This window comes from Diprion similis, chromosome 8 (genome assembly GCF_021155765.1).
Source record: "Diprion similis isolate iyDipSimi1 chromosome 8, iyDipSimi1.1, whole genome shotgun sequence".
In the NCBI taxonomy this organism is placed as follows: domain Eukaryota; kingdom Metazoa; phylum Arthropoda; class Insecta; order Hymenoptera; family Diprionidae; genus Diprion; species Diprion similis.
Genome location: NC_060112.1, coordinates 12,848,072 through 12,867,137, shown reverse-complemented (window position 1 = coordinate 12,867,137; position 19,066 = coordinate 12,848,072). Strand labels below are relative to the sequence as shown.

The 19,066-nt window shown below is 39.7% G+C and overlaps 2 protein-coding genes and 1 non-coding gene across 3 annotated transcripts; all 3 read right to left on the bottom strand.

Annotated features, from left to right (window-relative positions):
• Positions 1-786: 786 nt before the first annotated feature.
• LOC124409604 (serine protease inhibitor 27A-like) lies at positions 787-14,972 on the bottom strand. The gene is made up of 15 exons (XM_046887325.1): positions 14,591-14,972; positions 12,249-12,433; positions 11,997-12,179; positions 11,685-11,898; positions 11,252-11,466; positions 10,901-11,086; positions 10,646-10,796; positions 10,008-10,223; positions 5,189-5,253; positions 4,913-5,095; positions 4,545-4,758; positions 3,746-3,960; positions 3,433-3,621; positions 2,871-3,006; positions 787-1,501 (listed from the first exon to the last, which is right to left on the bottom strand). The coding sequence occupies exons 1-15, from the start codon at positions 14,613-14,615 to the stop codon at positions 1,353-1,355; spliced, it is 2,526 nt and encodes an 841-aa protein (XP_046743281.1). The 5' UTR covers positions 14,616-14,972; the 3' UTR covers positions 787-1,352.
• On the bottom strand, positions 2,427-2,590 carry LOC124410115. Its single transcript, XR_006929574.1, has one exon. It is a non-coding gene; the product is annotated as a U1 spliceosomal RNA (small nuclear RNA).
• Positions 14,973-16,476: 1,504 nt separating the features above from the next.
• LOC124409610 lies at positions 16,477-18,180 on the bottom strand. Its single transcript, XM_046887333.1, has 2 exons — positions 17,716-18,180; positions 16,477-16,751 (listed from the first exon to the last, which is right to left on the bottom strand). The coding sequence occupies exons 1-2, from the start codon at positions 18,178-18,180 to the stop codon at positions 16,596-16,598; spliced, it is 621 nt and encodes a 206-aa protein (XP_046743289.1). The 3' UTR covers positions 16,477-16,595.
• Positions 18,181-19,066: the final 886 nt, after the last annotated feature.

Genomic DNA, 19,066 nt, shown 5'->3' with positions numbered 1-19,066 from the left:
ATGCAAAAAATTAATTAAGGAATGGCATTATTAACGCCTCACACAGCTACATATATCTAACAATCAAATGGATATTTATGTAAAACTATCCGATCTCGTTAGGTGGGAGTAACTCATTATAACTTAATTTCAAAGCGAATGTACATAATTCTTTTTAACTTTTTTACCATTCTATTCAACCACCTGTCACATCTCATTTTCTCCGTGATAGTCGATCATCTCCTGTCAAAGATAACATATTAAACAAGTGTTAAGATGAATAAGCGTAGATTTTGATTTGGTTTATAAAGAGGTCGTACAATAGGATTGCAGATTACTTGTCATTTAACATGTAGGCCTTGGCCTGAATTAATAAACGAAATATAAATAGTAGGAAACTCTAAATTTCGTTCGTATTCGCATCGCTATATGTACATATATGAGACTTCCTATCTGTTATCAGAATTGTAGTTATCACCTGATACGAACAGCGAATTTGGTTTGGAATTATACGTTTAACATTTCGAATCCCGGGGTTTAAAACTCTCTAAACTTTATACATATTGATATTAGACAAAGTTTTATACAGCTTTTTAAACATAAGTTACGCGTACCACCGCTGTTTTTTAATACAATCTTAAAAAATGTTCGGGGAAATCGTGTATTTACATCAAAACATTATTGACCTCTAAGAACACAGGGCATAGCAACGTGACAAAAAGGAGAGGTAAACCAGAAGTTTATATTGTTAAGAAATGCATATGCAATAACATGAGAAAATAATCAGAACTATGAAAAAAAATATGCTACGTTGGTAAATAGAATTTATTGTCATGGTGCTCACAGAGACGATAATCATCATAATAGTATTGATCAAAATAACGATAATTACAATTAAAGAAGCAAAGTATAGTCAAAGTATAGATACACGGCATAATCGAACCGCGATACTTGTAGAAACAATTCGTTACGTACTAGCACTAGTCGTGACGCAATCCGAGCGTCGTCGGTCAAGGCGCTTACATTATAGTTATTGTTCGACGGCGTCGCGACGCCCGACAAGTGCAGCTTTTGCCGATGCGTCGTCGCGACGCCACGTCAATAGCTGCAAATTTTCATGTTGACTATAAGTAAAGCTTTATGATGACGAAAATGCAACGAAAATAAAATATTCGACTAATCAACGCCGCCCCAAATTCAGTTGAATTACTTTTTATGGACTACAGTAACGAAAAAAGGTTTAATTTGATTATAAAAATTGCAATTGTTATAACAGTTTTCCCGTATTTATACAAGCGAAAATCTATACAATATTTCCATGTTTATTATACACTTCTGCGGAGCATACGGGGCGACGCCGTGATAAAATTCGTTTACGCTCCCGAATCCACCAAGTCTGGGTTCACGACTCGTCCCGCGAAAAGCACAGCACCTGAGGCCCCGTCCCGCAGGATGAATATGAACGGACGATCGGCTCGGAAAGTCTGAACCGTGGAACCCATCAGTGGTACAACCGCAATTCCTTAGAAAAAGCGAATATTCAATTATTAGACATATAGGTTAAAAGTTTTGAGTGAAGTAAATGTTCAGGTAAACGTCCAAATTCAATTGTGCTTCTGTCAATATTCTCTATTCTGCAGTTTAATCAAAAGGGAATCGCTTAGAATAATTCTTAGGTAATAGACGAAAAAATATATCGGTCAGTAATTACTAAAAATCCCGATTATAGCCTGCAAAGACGAAAAATTCTTCAGTGAGAGTAGGCAATGGTTAATTAATTATCGCCATACACGACGTTTTAGTGATCAATCAACGCGGTTGATGATCAGCGAATTATTATTGTGTGTGTTAGACGATACGAAGAGTCAAGAAAAGAAAACATAAAGAACGAACACTTTGTAACGGATCGTCAATTCATCGTTGTATGTATAATTCCTCTCTAACAGCCTTTAAGCCTAGAAACGTGATCCATTAGGTATGTTGGTAAGTTAAATCGGTTTGCAATGCGAAATGACAAGCAGTTACGCCTTGAATAATATTTTGCTATCGAAACATTTCGAACTAGAAAATGAATTCAAATAATAACTCTACTCGATCTCGAACAACGTTTATACACGTATACACATACATACAGCTCAGGTACATGTAATATAATCTTTGTTATGACGGACAATTATTCATCCGTTCATATATGTGATAAGTTTTCTCATTATAGATAACATCGTATCAAGAAGCAGAATTATTTAATGTATGTAATTATATGAAAAGAGGTATACTTCTGGTTACTGCAATCTATGAAAAACGGATGAAGTGGCTACTGAGACTTGAACTTTTGCGGAATTATGTCGGATAAGCGAGACATTTCCTATAAAAACACAGCCTGCGAGGCTACAGGCGAGGTTCTCATAGTTTGACTATTAAAATATGATAGTTTTACTATGGAAATATCAGGGACCGCGCGAACGCAAGTCCCAACACTCAAAAATTGTACGCACGAGTGCCCGCGTTTGGGGCAATCGCAAGGGTCAACTCAACCGATGTGCAATGGAAGAGCCTCGCCTCGAAGGAACAGCCTTCTTGATCACGGTAAGCCTTTGCGCCAGGTAAGTTTGACGCGAGCAAACATCGAACAGAAGTCAATTTTTTATCGGCAAACTTCAGACGCGAGCTTTCGTTTGGGCTCGACACTATCTATTGGCGTTAATTGCAACTTCTTTATTATGCGGTATGTTACTTTGTTTTATAGTTTCTTTGGATAAATTTTGTTTCTTCATGGATATAGCGGGAGACCGTCGCGAATAGAAACGACTGGATAAAACAGAGCTCGACAATTTTCTTGCCCTCTGTTCGTTGGCTGTAGTGAATGTATTATACACTCTTGCAGAGCTTACCTGTAAGTGCTGATGCAATTGTTCCTTCCTCGTTCACCTCGATCTTCGCATTGTGCAGTATATCCCCTACCTCAAGAGGGCTAGTTGCAGCTCCGGAAATGTTGGCATTCAGGCCAAATAGGTCTACGATTCCAAGCTGCGGAAAAGAAAGTTTTATGAAATGAAATTCCGCCCACTAAAGCTTTCATTATTTTCTTTTAATCGATACAAGGCAGTGCTGATTGACTAGACCACATTTAAATGCGAAAAAATTCCTCGATAACAGGATACCTCTAGCATTCGATGATGTCATCACGCATCCGTGCGAAATTTTTCAGGTATCGTCGATTCTAAATGATTATTATACTCACTGACATTCAGTACCTTGTTCGAATGCCGACACAAACTCACACCGGTTATGAGTATAAAATAAAAAGCAGAATCTGTTTAGCCAGAATGAAACTCTGAATCATAGTTCGTTCGACCTTTTTTCTATTTTAACCAAGGTCTTCCTTTTCTGATGTGAGTCTGAACATACAGGCGAATGTTTAATACTCGTGGTTTCGTATCACGGTAAGCGTACATTTTGTAAAGTTGATTGCAAATTCATCTTGGTATCGATGCTGAACTTCGGCATAAACAAGACGACTTCCGTTTCTTGTAGACTATTAACGATGTGCGGCAGCGAAGTGTGAGACAAGTCCTTAACGAGCGCTTGTAGTCCGCCCTCGACGCGCTCAGGAAGTAGAATCAACATAGAGAGTTCCCCATCCTAGAAATATTAAAGTTTAAACGTTTGATCATACGACAATCTCAACACTCAAAGTCGAGCGAGGATAAGAATTCAAGTACCTCCTGAAAGTTTGAATATTTGAAAAAGTCCTTTATACACTCACCGAGTAGGGAATCTGTATCGCTTCAGCCTGCAAGGACGGAATGTAGGCGTACGGATAATATCCGAGGCTCTCCATAAGATAGGTCTTCTGACAGCCGACATTTGGCACCTGGAAACATCTGGATCTGGTCAAACTCCGATCGAATGCTATCTTCCAGGTGCTCTTCATGTACAACGCATTCGTCAGTAGTAGCCTCACTTGAGGACCAAGACTGCCTGTAATTACATACGTTTTACCGATGTTTACAGTGTGGTGTAACTTGCAATTCGGTAAGATTTCTTTATGCAAAAAATTTTTTGCTGAAGAAACCTGTGTACGGTTTGACATTCTACTGGTACACACAAGTTTGCGATGTTGATTGTTATCAGTTGAGAAGAAAAATTCAGTATCTTTTACGCACATGATTATATGACTTTCAAGTCCATTTAGGGTACACCAAAAAGCATGCATCACTCTTGTTGTTAGACATTTCAGTGTCAATATGTAATAACATTATGTCATCAAATTTTATATTTATGGAGATGGGCCGAGTAACCGGTTTCTTCTTGTCATGTTTTTATTCATTTCACGGAATGTAATACGAATCTCGTGTCTGTAGTATTTCCAATGAACACTGACTTGTTGCAGCTAACAACAAGGTCATTTTTGGTCGCCTCCCGAATGTATTTGCTGAATCAATAACCTCTCAGCAAAATGTACCGATGGCATTCATCATGACATTGCGAATGTTTAATGACCATTCGAAACTATCCAGATCATATTAACCCCGATGTAAAATTGCAAAAGAAAGAGGTCTTACCAGGCTCGACGATGGATTGAATGTGTCCCCTAGTTTTTTCGCGAACCCAGTTGTTTATTAAATCAGATGTTCTCAGAGCGTCGACAAAGTTGACTGGTTGAACGTCGCTATCGTAGTGTCGCCGCAAAATCTCACTGTACTCTGGGGTAAGGTTGACGTCAGTTCCGGTCCAGATACGTGTAGCAAGATCCAATTGAGCACCGACCCTTTTTACCTTGAACAAAAATCAATCGGTTGCATTTTAGTCGCACAATTCGACGCTGGTTTGCATTCCGTAAGTGCCGATGAACGGTAACTCTCCAAATGACTTTCGTCCACAAATATCTAATTGTAAGACTGAGTTAATCCGAGGCATGTAGGTATCTCACCTTGAAGGGAGCCAGTGAACGTTCCGCAGCCAACCTCAGGCTCCGTGGGTCCGAGGGTAGCCTTAACGTGTCACGGATTTGGCTGGCAGTACGGCCACCAGTTCCTTCAACCAGAGCGGTCAATGCTGCCTTCACGCTTGCCGGAGCCAGGACAATATTGCCCTCGCCTTCCCCAGTCAGAGCCTTACAATAACAGATTACATAAATGAACGACTTTGTGTCAACACATTACCTGGATTCGGTTTGGTGATTAAAGCGTTTTTCCGATATTTATACCTGTAGAAGTTCAATGTCGAAGAAGTTGAATCTATCGGCGTCATTTGGATCTATCGCAGGTGCAACTGAAAAATAAAATACCAAGCTATAAAACATTCTAAAAGGATTTCCCCATAGCAATTTTGAGATTAATATAATCTGATTGTCGGAGGGAAAACAAGCGGAAAGAGAAAGAGAGAGAGAGCGAAATTCTTCGACCGGATAATAAAAAATAAATGAAAGAAACGAGTTAAATGGAACGCGGTCTTCCAGAGGGTCATGTGTTGTGCGCCTTGGGAAATCCCAGTTTATGAAGCATTCAGCGTCGAGTCAAGGCTAACCGTGACAGGCCTCCAAGCACTCGATTGGAGTTTTGTCATGAAAAATTTTATTCATTATCTTTCCGCGTCATTTACGGCCATCTGTGGCTGTGAAAAGAGTTGATCTAGTAATCAATGCCTACATGAGATTAACTCAACTTCTAGTAGCCTTTTATAACAATAACCTTAAGCATTCCTTCCTCTCGCCGTCGTTCGATCACATAAACACAACGTTGCGTTAAGGAATTACAAGATTAATTTCAATTATTACCGGATTTCGCGGTGTTCATACAGCTTTTCTTAAGCTGTCTGGGACTTGGTTATTATTTGCCGATCGGTGACAATTTCATAAGTACCACAAGGTCAATGTTTGCCGCTTTGCAGAATGAGCAAGAGATCAACTGAAAACGACGTTAAGTCTTAAGGAGTTATGGAGACAGTTCGAATACCAAATGCCCGAAATACCCGCAAGTCATCGTAAGACGCAAATTTTGTATAGAAAAGTTACACTATAGTGAAATTATTCTGTGGCAGTCGTATGGGCGAGTCCTTTGAAACCCGTTAAGACCAGGTGCCACGCAGGAAACCTTTTTAGGAACCGATATTCCATAAGTATACGGCAATCCTATACAACTGCTATAAAATCCCGATCAGTATTTCGAAATAACGACAGAATCGGACCTTTCCTAATCACTAGCTGTTGTCAAATTCAAAACAAAGTACATTTATACATATAAATCGGTAATGACTTCCGTCGAATTACACCGTTATGCGCATAACTCGAAAAGCTTATACGAAGCAATTTTCGACCGAGGGAGTTGTGCAATGCGATTGCGATGTAACAACGCGGAAAGCATTTAATTCAACAAAAAAGAAGCAATGTGATTCAGGTCATGGACAGTCCCGTCGTGTTCACGCGTATGAAATGCAACAATCTGTACCTGAAGTCACGCAGAGGCAGATGACGAACAATACTGTGTACATCAACATGTTTCCCGATTACTGTTCCTTTATCTTCAACTTTCCGCACTTTCCGCACTGTCCACGGTGTAAGGCTCGACGGACACCGGAGGACTGATCGATCGAACGATCAATAAAGCGATTAAAGCGCGAGGATCGCTGCTGTTTTTGTTACGAGATTCCCGGTTGCCTTCGGACCGTCCGCGATGACGGTCGCTTTTCGGATGATCTCTATTTCTTCCTCCCCTCCCACTGATCATGGTGACGGCTTTCGAGAATACAATTCCCCTTCCCAACTGCCAGACTCGAGGTTCTAAATACCCTGAATTTATCTTCGCGGCACATGAAAAGGCAAATGTTGTTACCCACGTCACGAATTTACGTGCGTACACACCTTTGTCTGTACTTACGGGCAACGGTCAAACCTGAATCCAGTTTATACGTATACACGCCAATAAACCTGTACAGAAATTACATCCGCGATCCTCGAAGGAATATGCGAGTCGTTTAGTTAATAATTACAATCTTTTATCCTGGTGCGCCAATTTCAAGATATAAAAAACAAACAAGTCCTAATATTTTTTAATATTGTAACGACTTTTTTTAGGCTTTACAAGCCTAGTTTAAATGATCGGGATGCAGTTTATACAACCGCAGAAGAGTAAAAATAATTACTGAATGCGAAATATTGTTCTTTGGTCTGATATTCAAACGAGTATGACGTAATTTCTATTAAATATCACCGGTAATGTTTTTTTCTGTTCTGAGTAACGTGATTCGTAATTTTACTCGAGGATGGGATAAACCAGCAGTTAAAGTTGCAAGTGATATTTGATTAATGCTCGTGATGAGAGACTGGTCTTTTTTTTTTCTTGGAACGAAACTCGTGATTCCTTCGGGGCGAAAGAAAACAATTGATAAAGATTAAGACAGACAATGATCAATGACGCTCCGGTGTGCAAATTACAGTCCGACCTCTCAATAATACCTTTCCCAATAAGCCCGCTTCCCCAGTTTATTGCTCACATCAGGTCCAGGCAGGGGTTATCTCATTTCCTAGAAAAAATGTTCCCCTCGGGGGCTGAGCGGATTTATAGAGAGGTCCGACTGTATGATTTTTTCCTTCTTCACCACGCATGTTGCACATCATTTGATCGGAAATTCCCCGCCTGTTTTTTTTTTTTTTTTTCTACGCCAACTTCTTGTCAGCAATCGCACATGCCGGTTTTTACGAACAGATTCGGCCTTTACTGATAATCGGTTGACGTATACAAGTGTGTGTATATATATATATATGCGTTTACGAAATGTGGAATCTCCGCAGTTTATATTTTATATTTAACTTACTCATGTATTTCGTTACTCACGATCAGTTCAATTTTCTACACTAATATTCGCTTGATCTTGATCAACCTGGGGAGATTATTTCTAGGTAAATATTAACATTTCAAGGGATTTATTCTGTCGAGACAGCGAACCGGTGTTCCTGCATTGAAATAGTATATTGTGTTTCAAGGGTGGAAAGTCCCCTTAGCTCTTGGTGCACACCATATTTTTTGTAAAGCATGTACGGATTTTTGCGTTTTTTTGGCATATCAAACGTGGCTGATGTAACCGTGTTCTGGCACGGCATCCACGTACTTATTAGATTATTTGAAAGAATTTGGTTTATTAGAAAGAAAAAATGTACTCGAGTAACGGCGTGGTCAGTTTTTCAATACTTTCAAGAAAATGATCAATAATTGAGATAAAATATGTTTTATTATCCTAATAAAACTGATTAACAAATATCTACCCATTCCTTTCTTTCTAGTAGTCAAAATTCTTTCAAATAATCTAGTAAGTAGGTGGTTGCCACGTTAGAAAACGGTTACATCAGCCCCGCTTAATATGCCAAAAAAACGCAAAAATCCGTACATGCTTTACAAAAAATGTGGTGTACACCAAGGGTTAAGCGAGCCTTATAATCTTGTGTTGTTGCAGTTCTCGGTTTAAAAAAGCCCGCTTTACGCCCTTGGTTCACAATATACTATTTTGTAACGCCTGCACGGTTTTCCTGTTTTTTTGATCCATTAAGTTGTTTAAGGTGACCGTTTCACACCGTCGGACAAAAAAAAAATCAATATTTTCAAGAAAAATATCAATAATTGAGATAATATATGTTTGTGTGCTTATAACGTGTTTGAAATTGTGAACAAAAAAAAAACAAATCCATACATTCGTTACAAAAAATATGGTGTGCCCCAATGACTAAGTGGGCTTTACGCCCTTGGTACACAATATGATATTGTTGACTACGAAAGGTAATTAATGACATTGAATTTGGTATTTCTGGGAAATTAGGTTTATTTGAATGAGAAATTTATTGGAAAAGAGGTCAACCACCATTTACAAAAATATTTAAAAAAATAAAAAGAAAAAAGTGCCATGGTTAAGAGATTATATTTGAACAGTCAAACCACAAGGTAAATTACAGAGAAGAGGAAGGAAGCAAGGGTTCCACAGGAGAAAAAGAAAAAGAAAGGAACAACGATATAGTTATACCGAATAATACGGAACATACCTGGAAGTGATGTGTATTTAAGTGAGATAAGGTAAGGTGAATTTATTGCTGCTAGTAAGAAAGACTATATATGTGTATCACTGACGATATGGCGACAAATGCTTCCGACACGCGTTCGATGCTTTTAATTTTCGAACCCACTTCATCCTTTCGAATAGCTACAATGACTAACAGTGTTGTCTATATGCCGCAGACAATGTTATAATAAAATGTACCAAACGTCCTCAAAAAAAGATGAGGAAAGATGGGTGTATGTATATCATTTCACACTTAAGGGTGTGCCATGGTCGATTTTAACGATGCAGGATATATCTCCAAATGTCCAAGCCCACATATCTCAAACGCAAAAAAGGGCTTAACAGCCCCATTCTATATACAGCTCTGAACAGAAACACTCCAATGCATTTTCATTTGACGCAGAAATAAAGAAACTGCATGAATTCTCCGAATTTACTATTGCAATTCCGCAGATTCCGTGCCATTTCTTCATTTTTGCGTCAAATGAAAAAGTATTTGAGTGTTTTTGTGCAAAATTGTGTGTGCAATGGAACTGTAAGCCCTTTTTTGCGTTTGGTATATATGACAACGTCGATATGACACTGGAGACTTGAGTGAGTATGTACAGTACACAGCTCGTTCGCTATCGCAGTCCGTGAAGTCATTGTCAGTAAATTCTAGAATTACTTCAAGAGGAACGATGGTTGAAAAATATTCAAAGAAAGGCTACTTGCTGTTGTCCTTAAATGCTGCTTGTTATAAAAATAAAATACCTTCTACTTCAGGGATTTCAAGGAAAGAAGAAACTAATTACGCATAACTCAGAGATTGAGAAATTCAAGCAATCGAAACCTTAGTTGTTCACTGGTAGTTCTAGGATTCCTCCTTTTCATATTTACAAAAAGAATTGGCACTACGAGTGTTATGGTTAGTAAGTTCTAGGGATGAAAATCTAATGGATTGTTCTGTGACCGAAACACTTTCTGTCCTGTGATTTTACCAGGTGCAGCGACTGGAGCTGCAAAAGTGAACGCCGTTTGGCCAAACCGGGGTGGCACTTCTGCTATCGGTTCCTTGTAAACTCCATTACTTTCCGAGGGATTCATTACTTTCCCAAGAAATACTATAGTCCCCGCTAACTCGTCCTCCACGAAGAACATAAACGGATGTCTAATGTTGACAACCGTCTCGGAATTCTTATTGCCGACTGAAACCTCTGCAAAAATACATGAGAACAACATTAGTTAAATAAAGAAACTCATTAATATTTTGCTATCTTTTTTTAGTAAGAATTTCGACGCATTAACCACCGGATTTATTCTATTTGGATCTCACGAGTGTATTATGAGAAAAATAATCTGCTATTTACAATACAGAGACTAGTACAATGATTGAAGTGCATTTTCTCATTACATATTCTCTTTTTTCTCTCGCTCTTCACAGTTTATTTTTATGATCCAAGTCAAATTACATCATGATCTGCTGAACACTCTTCAAAGGATTATACAATTGGCTATGCAATCACTGCCAGCTTGATAAGGTATGTGCTGTGAATTTTCATTTCTGCAGAATAAACTGTTTACAAGCTACTGGACCAAGCACCAATTATAATAGCAGCAAGTGTATGAAACTCCTCACCAGTAACGGCATGTGCTATGGTACCAATCTCGTCCACCTCTAGGCCCATTTTCTGAACAATGTCAGAAACGATTAGACGCTGAGAGTTTGCCTTGCCTCTAGCGATACCAGGGAGAGCGGCTGTGTTGTCGAAAATATCGCGAATGCCCAACTGCAGTAAACGAAAGAAAAGTTTCAAGGGAACGGCTATACATATAAGCGAGTATACACAGATGTAATTGCACAATTAGTCAGTCGAAGAATGATCTGCCTCACCTCACGAAGCGTAGATTCCAAATGAGTTGTGAAGTCGAATTTAAATTTAGGCAAATAGACCTCCAATGGGGTCTCCTCCATCGACAAGATATGATTCTTAATAACGAACGGGTTTATATCTCTTATTAGCTGCTGAAGCCCAGTTCTTGCTCGAGGCACGACTATGAACATCGCGTATTTGTGACCCTGAAAGAATCAAAGATTTATGTTGACTTCATTTATTTTCAAAGGCAATGCATACGTTTTTCTGATTTTTGTTTCGATAATCGCGATTGGAGTAGATTTCTTATCGTTATACTATATTGCCACTTTGTATTGGAAGTTTACTGTGTAAGATAAGGTAAAACCTACGAGGTAAGGCAATCTGATGAGTTGGGCATCCAGCTCTGGCATATCTGCGTAATAGAAACGGCCATTGGTGTTCATGTAGGGGACTTGGACGCTCTTGTCAACGTCTGTGTAGAAGGCGCCATACTTAGTAGCGTTCTTCAAGAACGGATACCGCCAGGTCCCCGCAAAGTACAACGCATTCATCACCAAAAAAACGGAGTCCTTGATTTTTTCCTCTGTGGATTGAATTCAGTCATTATTACTTCACTCATTACACATACGCCGAAAATACGACAAGCATATTTCAGGATATACACTAGGTGGTCAAACAGCCCGAACGTAGAAATCCCGACAAAACGATGATTGCCAATTCACGGAACACTACTAATTGTGGTTGCCCAAAAGTTGTAGGACGAGACGCCCTTGCGGATTCAAGTTTGCCTCAAAAACTCACCGTCGGTAAGAACCTCCTTAATGCGACCATGAGTCACATTGCTAACCCATGCATTGATGTTTGCGAGTGCAGGACGGGCATCGGATAAATTAGTGGTCACAATGTCTGTGGAGTAAAAAGTCTTGACGATCGCACTGTAACGTTGTCTAGCCTGAATCGACGTGTCGACATAAAGACGAGTAGATATGTCCAAGGTGTACTCTGGCTGACGCGTCTGCAAAACGAAAAATACCATCGAAGTAAACCTTTTTGCTGTATGTAATGTTAAAAGGCGATCTCAACCATCAATACATATATTGCGTCGTCACGAACCTGCAGAGAGCGGAGAATGGTCGCGAAACGATCCCGAGTCGCCTCACGACCATTGGGAAGCTCCAAGACGTCGGCAAGCTCGTGAGCAGTCTGGCCTTGAGCACCTTCGTAGAGCAGAACCAGGGCGAGTTTCACTGATATTGGCGAGATAAGCATGTTGGAAGAGTACTTCACCGCCAGATTCTGCAAAGTTCATCCATTGATTTGAGGATGTCATTTCCTTTTTCACCTTATCCCGCGTTTATAGCATACCTTGCAAAGACTCCAATCGAAGATGTTGAACCGATCACCTCGGTAAGGAACGTAGTCCTCGTCCCCCCAAGAATCCGATGCTCTAGCCGAAGCGTTTCTATTTGCAGCCACTGCAGCTTTAGCCGCTATGGTGGGGACCATGGAGACCAAAATTGTGGCTAAGCCGAGGAAGAGGATCGCCATGGCTAGAATTGGGAATTCAATTGATCTTCATCGTACTCTCACACCGGTACTTTGGTTTCCGTTTAGTCAAGTGTCATGATTCGAATGCAAATCGCTTTCGAAGTGAATCACCTCATGCTTAGTCTCTTTTTACATTCCGAGTAGTGAGCTGGCTCACGATAAACCGTACTGTTTGAATAATGTAGAAGATAACAACGTAAAAGAGAGTGAGATAATCAGGTGCTGCGGTGAGCAGCTACTTGACAAACAATCAGGTAGGGAACAAGTGAGATTAACCGTCATCTGGAGGACATGGAATAACCCGGTGGTCGACAACCTCCAGGATGCCGCGGGCAACCACCTCCGCCGGGCAATTCTGGATGAAAAACAAACGCTACACATTCATAACATGATAATCACGCTGTATGTCGAGTAAATTAACCACCTCTCGACGGTATTGGATTCGGTAAAAAATCATGTAATAAATCTACCTGGCATGGGTGAATAATTTTCAGGAATTTTTAAAACTTCCTGACGTTATTCAACTCGGAATTTTCATGCCTCACGTAAGTGATATGCAATGTTATTTACCGCACGGTCATTATTGGGAATCGTTCGCCGAAGAATAATCTTTTACAGTTAGTGACAGCGATATTACACACGCATCGATTTTCCTGGAATTCATATATCCCCATTAACGACTACATAACAAGAAATTACAGTATAAATAGCGCCGACTGCATTCTTCATGAACCCACAAATGCTGTGACTATGTAACGATATGTATCGCATTTGATCCGTACATCTGCGTTCGCATTCGGTTAAAGCAATTTCAAACACAGGGAATGATTGTTCACTTTGATCTACTTTTTTCTGTGCGGTTATAATCGACACCCGCACGAGGTGCATTACCGATAGCAGAAGTTCATTCTACAGTTTCATTGAAGCTAGTGCAGTGAGAGGAATAATTGTAAGACTTGAATCATCGTAGACCGCTTAGTAGATAAGTAAATTCTGTAGGAAATTGTTCGCATCAACGGAGAAGGCCGAGGACTCCGAAGAGGCAAAACGAGGCATTATAAAGAAACCTGTTCTTGGTATAAATATATCTATCATGTGGATACAGACAAAGATCTGGCTATAAGTAAAAAGACAAACAGCAGAAATTAATGGCAACGAGGAACCGATTGACTGTTTTCGTTGAAAAACTCTACTCGCAAATAGTAAAAAACTATCTCTCCGTGGTGATGAAACGCAAGATCGACCAGCAAACTTAATTTTATTTAAATTATGATTTGCTAAGTCCAGGTAGCGAATTTTTTTATTCTCGCAGTAAAACTTCTGCAATTTTTTTGGTAGTAAACTTGTTAAAGGCCAGTATAGGACTGTTACACACGTATATAATTAATTAAAACCTGTTGAATGTACGTAACAGACCACCGATAATACGAAACATCCGTAATGGCAGCGATCATTAAACATTGGACTCCATGCAATCAGACAAAGATAACGTTGAATGTTATTCATTTCAAATCCAATAGCCAATCTAAGTTCACGCTCAAAGTGAAATAGCAGGCATCGTAAACTGAAATCCCAAGCTATAACAGGTATACAACGGATAACCAGCTCGAAAATTCACGCGAGTTATGTCCACGCAGTACTCTTACAGAATATTACGCATGCAAACGCAAATGCTCATTCGGTGTTTTTTAATATCACGTGTAGGTATGCGAAGTAACATCTAACACCTCATTAGTGTATTTTTATTTTATTACGAATATCAAGTCAGAATTCCAAAGCGGTGCTTTATCCAGTGGAAATGATTGTAATGAATTGCTAGCGCCCGTAGCAACAAAACGATATAAATATAACGTATACACAAAAACAAAATTCAAATTTTTCTTGACCACGCAATAATTTCATAACTATAATATCGATGTCGTAATTATACCGAAAATGCTTTCTATAATCCAACAATAACGTTACCTACAACCGGAACGACTCACAATTGCTTCGAACAACGAACAATTGTCACCGCCGCTGTGTTACAAAGTTTTTTTTCTGCATCAGTTGAGATATTGTAAAAAACTTGTGACGCCACTCTGAACGATTTCAATTCGTTCCGGAATTCGACTGATTATAATATACCGATTATTGGTGATATCAATTATTCGACTCACCAGAGCCCGTAGAAGTCGCACTCATCCTGGACGGTGTTTCAAAAATAAAAGACAATATTGGCCGCGTGCGAAACTCGCTTTATTGTGATGTTTCCGCGAACGTGAGGATCTTCTAAGCACTGAAGGCTCACGATGGTCGTCGTCCAGTTCTGGCTGTCAAACCGGTGCGCGCGGAGTCCGCCGAGTTTCACCGCTAACTACGTACACACGACCCTCGGATGCGTGTATGATCACTGGGAGAAACGGCCGTGGTGCCTCTCGCCTCGGCGTGTTGGTTAATTATGCACGTATTACACACACATCAGCCGTACTCGTACTTCCTCAGCTGCGTGAGAGGACAGGACAGGTCTTTGCAGAGTTATAGGGACGCATCTGCCGGCCGAATGGTCACTTTGATTTTCGAGAGAATTGTGGAGGTATACCTATATCGACGATCGAAGAGCTGGTTTTTTTGGACGAGGCGAAAAGTTAGACGATAACTCGTGTGATTCCCCCTCTAGGTTGTAATAATTGTTGGCCTCTAATCTCTGCGATGCGTTGTTTTCTTCGGCCTCTTCCTGTTTTACGTCACAATCGTACATGTGTATGCGTAAGTTTTCTTGTTATCTTCGAAAACACGTCACATCGCAATCTTGACTGCAGGTCAAGGGCCAGTTGCGGGACATCGGCGCGTTAGCTTCGAACACGAAAAATAACTTCATTCCCGACTCAACCACAAAGTTAACTTTTTTGACCTGAAAAGCGGGACGAAAGTGGCATATTCTTCTTGCTTACCTTTTTTCCCTCATTTGCAGGAAAAAAGTAGCACTTTTCTCCCGCTAATCCCATTTTTCCCGCAAAATTCAAATATGATAGAATAATTACACGATAAAATATGACGACGATGACGATGACGATAATGATAATGATGATGAAAAATGAATGTTCTTAAGTGGGGGGGGGGGGGGGGGGGGATTCGCCTCCTGCGGCCCTGGACCCGCTCCGAAAATAGACTCAAATGTTACTTTTAGAAAAGAAGGATGGAGGACGTGGAATGAGATGTGGGAGGAATTCTTGAAGACAAAAAAGTAAAAAAAAATATGCAATACATAAATGGGGTCTTTGAGACCCCAAAATTTTTTCAATATTTATATTTTAATTGCACAATCATGATTCAAGCTCACTGATTTCAAGTACGTTAAAGTCGGTATTGGGGTCAACTGCACCCCAATATTTTGTTTATCAAATTGCAGAAATAACCCTGATAAAAGCGCGCTGACTTAAAATTGGTGCGTTAAAGTCGGTATTGAGATCAACTAGTCCCCAATGAGGTGTTGGGGTCAACTGGACCCCAATAAGGAAAACGAAAGCAGCAACCACAGTCTGCTCAAAAAAGGCACCACCCGTTCGCGCTGCGCTCGACATAGAACACTCAACTTCTGTGCGTGAGTGATTCCCACTTTTTGAATCAACAGATATGGCCAGAGTTGAATCGGAAATAAAGTCCTATATGTAACACGGGAATAAAAGTCGACTATTCGCTTGTTACGTAATGTACTATTATATTGACTTTCTACCGATTAACTCACAGCAAGGAAAAATCCGCCTGTTTTCCAGGTGCATTCAAGGGGTTCAGCTACCTCGTAGATACGAATTATTGTCTTGGCCGTTACCTTCGGGGTTCGGCTTGGCCTTGGCCTTCTGATCAAACAATAAACCTCGCAGGTACTGAAATAGCGGTTGATACAACTTTCTATAACGTCCGAATAGCGCACGTCCTGGTTCATTTTCCCGGAGAACAACGCTTTCCAGGGTGTACTCACTTCGAATATTCACTTATATTATCTTCCACCGGTCTCTCTTTCCCAAAAATTTACAGCTGTCCCGTAATACCGAGATGCTAGTGCAAATTTAATAACAATTACAATTTATTTTCATGTAAAAAGAAAGATACAATAGCCTATGACTGAGTTGTAATGACATAAATATGGTGGATGATCACAAATGTATTTTAGCGATTGTTAGATCAAGATTCCTTGTCAGTTTCTTTGGTCTCCTCATTGATGGGCTGCGTTTGCATCGCGGCGTATTTGTCGATCGCCTTTTTCACCAGACCAGTAGCAGCAGAAATCCTCTCCGGAGTCATGTAGGTACGAGCCAATTCCGATACTTGTTCCCTGACCTGTGTAGATTTAAAAAACAGACAAATAATACATGCTTCTTATAGAGCGAGAATTTTGGACCGCCAATTGCAATTCCGGTCATTTATGGTAACGATAACGGAATGATTAAGAAGTGATGTCACTGTAAGCATAATCGTTTCAATCATTATACGAATTGGAATTTTGATAAATAGCATCACGTACGTTCATACGTAATAATCGCAAGTGTGGTATGCATATTTACATTTATCTTTACTCTCCGAGATAATAAAGTGCATCGGTGCAAGAGTAAAACCATCTCACCACGGGAATTCCATAGCTCTGCGTGTTTTCGTGAGAAATAAAGATCAAGAAAAGTTACGATTCGATTGTTCTCATGGTCCCTTACCACACCGACGGTTAAATTAAACGAACTATGAATTCTGCCCGCTCTCGCAAAGTATATCAGTAGCACATCTCTCATGCCCTTATAGCCTCATGATTCACAACCTTGACGATGCATTGCAAGATCGTAGATAAGCGCGGTGTTATTCATTTACCAATTTCTAAGTACCGTAAGTACCGAGAAGTAATGTACTTCATAACATTAAAGAAATAGCTGGCGAATAAGGATCAAATGTGGAGGCCTGAGTAAGCAGTATGGTGCAAAGAACTGACAATGAGCTAATAACAAATGGTTCCAGATCCATTATGCAAATAGGAAAGTAAAACTAACTTAATGCAAGCTGTGAGGCTCTAGTGTCTTACACAGCATCAATATACGGTGACTACCTGCAGTAAACGAACAAACGTAAAAAAGTATACCTATATACAGCTATTTGATTTTACCATGGTTGTTCATTATTCATAAGCATTCATAAATTGGCCATCAAGCCTATAGCAAAAAATAAAATGCGATGGAAAGTTCTATCAAAATATCGAAAACATTGCATGAGGTGTCACAGCGCCACATTTTCATTCCCATATAATTTTCAGATCGCTTACCTGAGCCTTTCCTAAACCCAATATGGTGATCGTGCAGAGTGGAGTGAAGGTGCAGACGGAGGTCGTAAAGATTCCTCCGAGAAGTAGGAGCAGCAACAAATTCAAGAAATAAACACCAATCCTGGCACCGTAGGTCAGGGCGAATCTCGATACCGGCGACATTACGGACCATAATCCGGAATACCCGGTTGCCTCGGGTTCGTCGACGGCAGCGCTGGGGGATACGACGTATCCTTCGTACCCCGTCTGCACGGAATATCTCTGATCATTGTACTCGGGATACACTGGGTAGGAGGAAGGATAGTTACTCTGGCGCGAAATCGCCATCCCAGTATAACTCGGCGTTTGATGAACGCTAGGAAGTACGCCCGACGAGGCCGATGAACTATCCTCCACAGGCTGCGTTATGGCATTGCCGAAGACGGCGACCACAGCCATCGACAATATCACCAGAATGCGATTCATTTTTTTGTATGTGTCTGCAAGGAAAGCACGATGAATAATTATTTTACAGATATTCAGGCAGTTCTTAGTTTTTAAACACCATATTTCAGACAAAGCATCTTCATCGTGCCCTGCGATGCAATTGTTTATTATTATATGAATTCCATTGTACGGGGGGACAATTTATTTGCCATCGATAACTTGAATTGTTTTTAGGTTGTTTCTATCAAGAATTTTTTTTAATATAGATCCATTGACCCATTTACATTGACTACAATTTTTCATCAGTTAATTTAATTTAAAATCCAGTTCCCCAGATATTTCTAGATCGATTGAGCATTTTCCTATAACTTCGACATCACCTGTAGAAAGCATTTTTTTTTAACCCAAATCTCATATAATTTAACGCTGATAAATTATCATTAAAAACTCTTTGATTTTCAATCTCGAAATCCTTCAAAACATGTAATTAATTTAGTAAAGAAGTTTTATAACAGCTAGAGACCTATTATTATAATACAGGTTTTAGACCGACATAAAACCTCTGCAATAAATCTTACAAACCGTAATATACTATGATAAAACTCGACAAATTAGTTAGTTAAACCTGCAAGTGGCTTTGACAATTTTTGTCGCGCAGTTACGTTGTATATCGAATACGTATAAGTTAGAGACTTTAATTTAATTGAGGGATTATTTAATAAATTCAGCAAGTTCTAAGCAACTTTTCTTACAACAATTCTATATATATATTCTATGTTCTAATGTTATTAAATAAAATGTAATATAAAGCCGGAAACGACTAATACGACGAAAAATATACATATATGTAGCAAAAACACTAAAATTCAATTGCCTGTAACATTGGGAATGTTTACTTTTGACAATAAAGCAAAAATGCAACATA

Bases quoted from the DNA above. Each gene is read 5' to 3' on its own strand.
- LOC124409604 (XM_046887325.1), bottom strand. From the start codon at position 14,615: ATGAGTGCGACTTCTACGGGCTCTG. The intron at 11,899-11,996 runs GTTCGTGACGAC...TTCGTTTTGCAG, and splicing joins CCATTCTCCGCTCTCTGCAG to ACGCGTCAGCCAGAGTACAC. The intron at 3,007-3,432 runs GTACGCTTACCG...TCTTTTCCGCAG, and splicing joins TGCAATCAACTTTACAAAAT to CTTGGAATCGTAGACCTATT.
- LOC124409610 (XM_046887333.1), bottom strand. From the start codon at position 18,180: ATGAATCGCATTCTGGTGATATTGTCGATGGCTGTGGTCGCCGTCTTC. The intron at 16,752-17,715 runs GTAAGCGATCTG...AAATCTACACAG, and splicing joins TGGGTTTAGGAAAGGCTCAG to GTCAGGGAACAAGTATCGGA.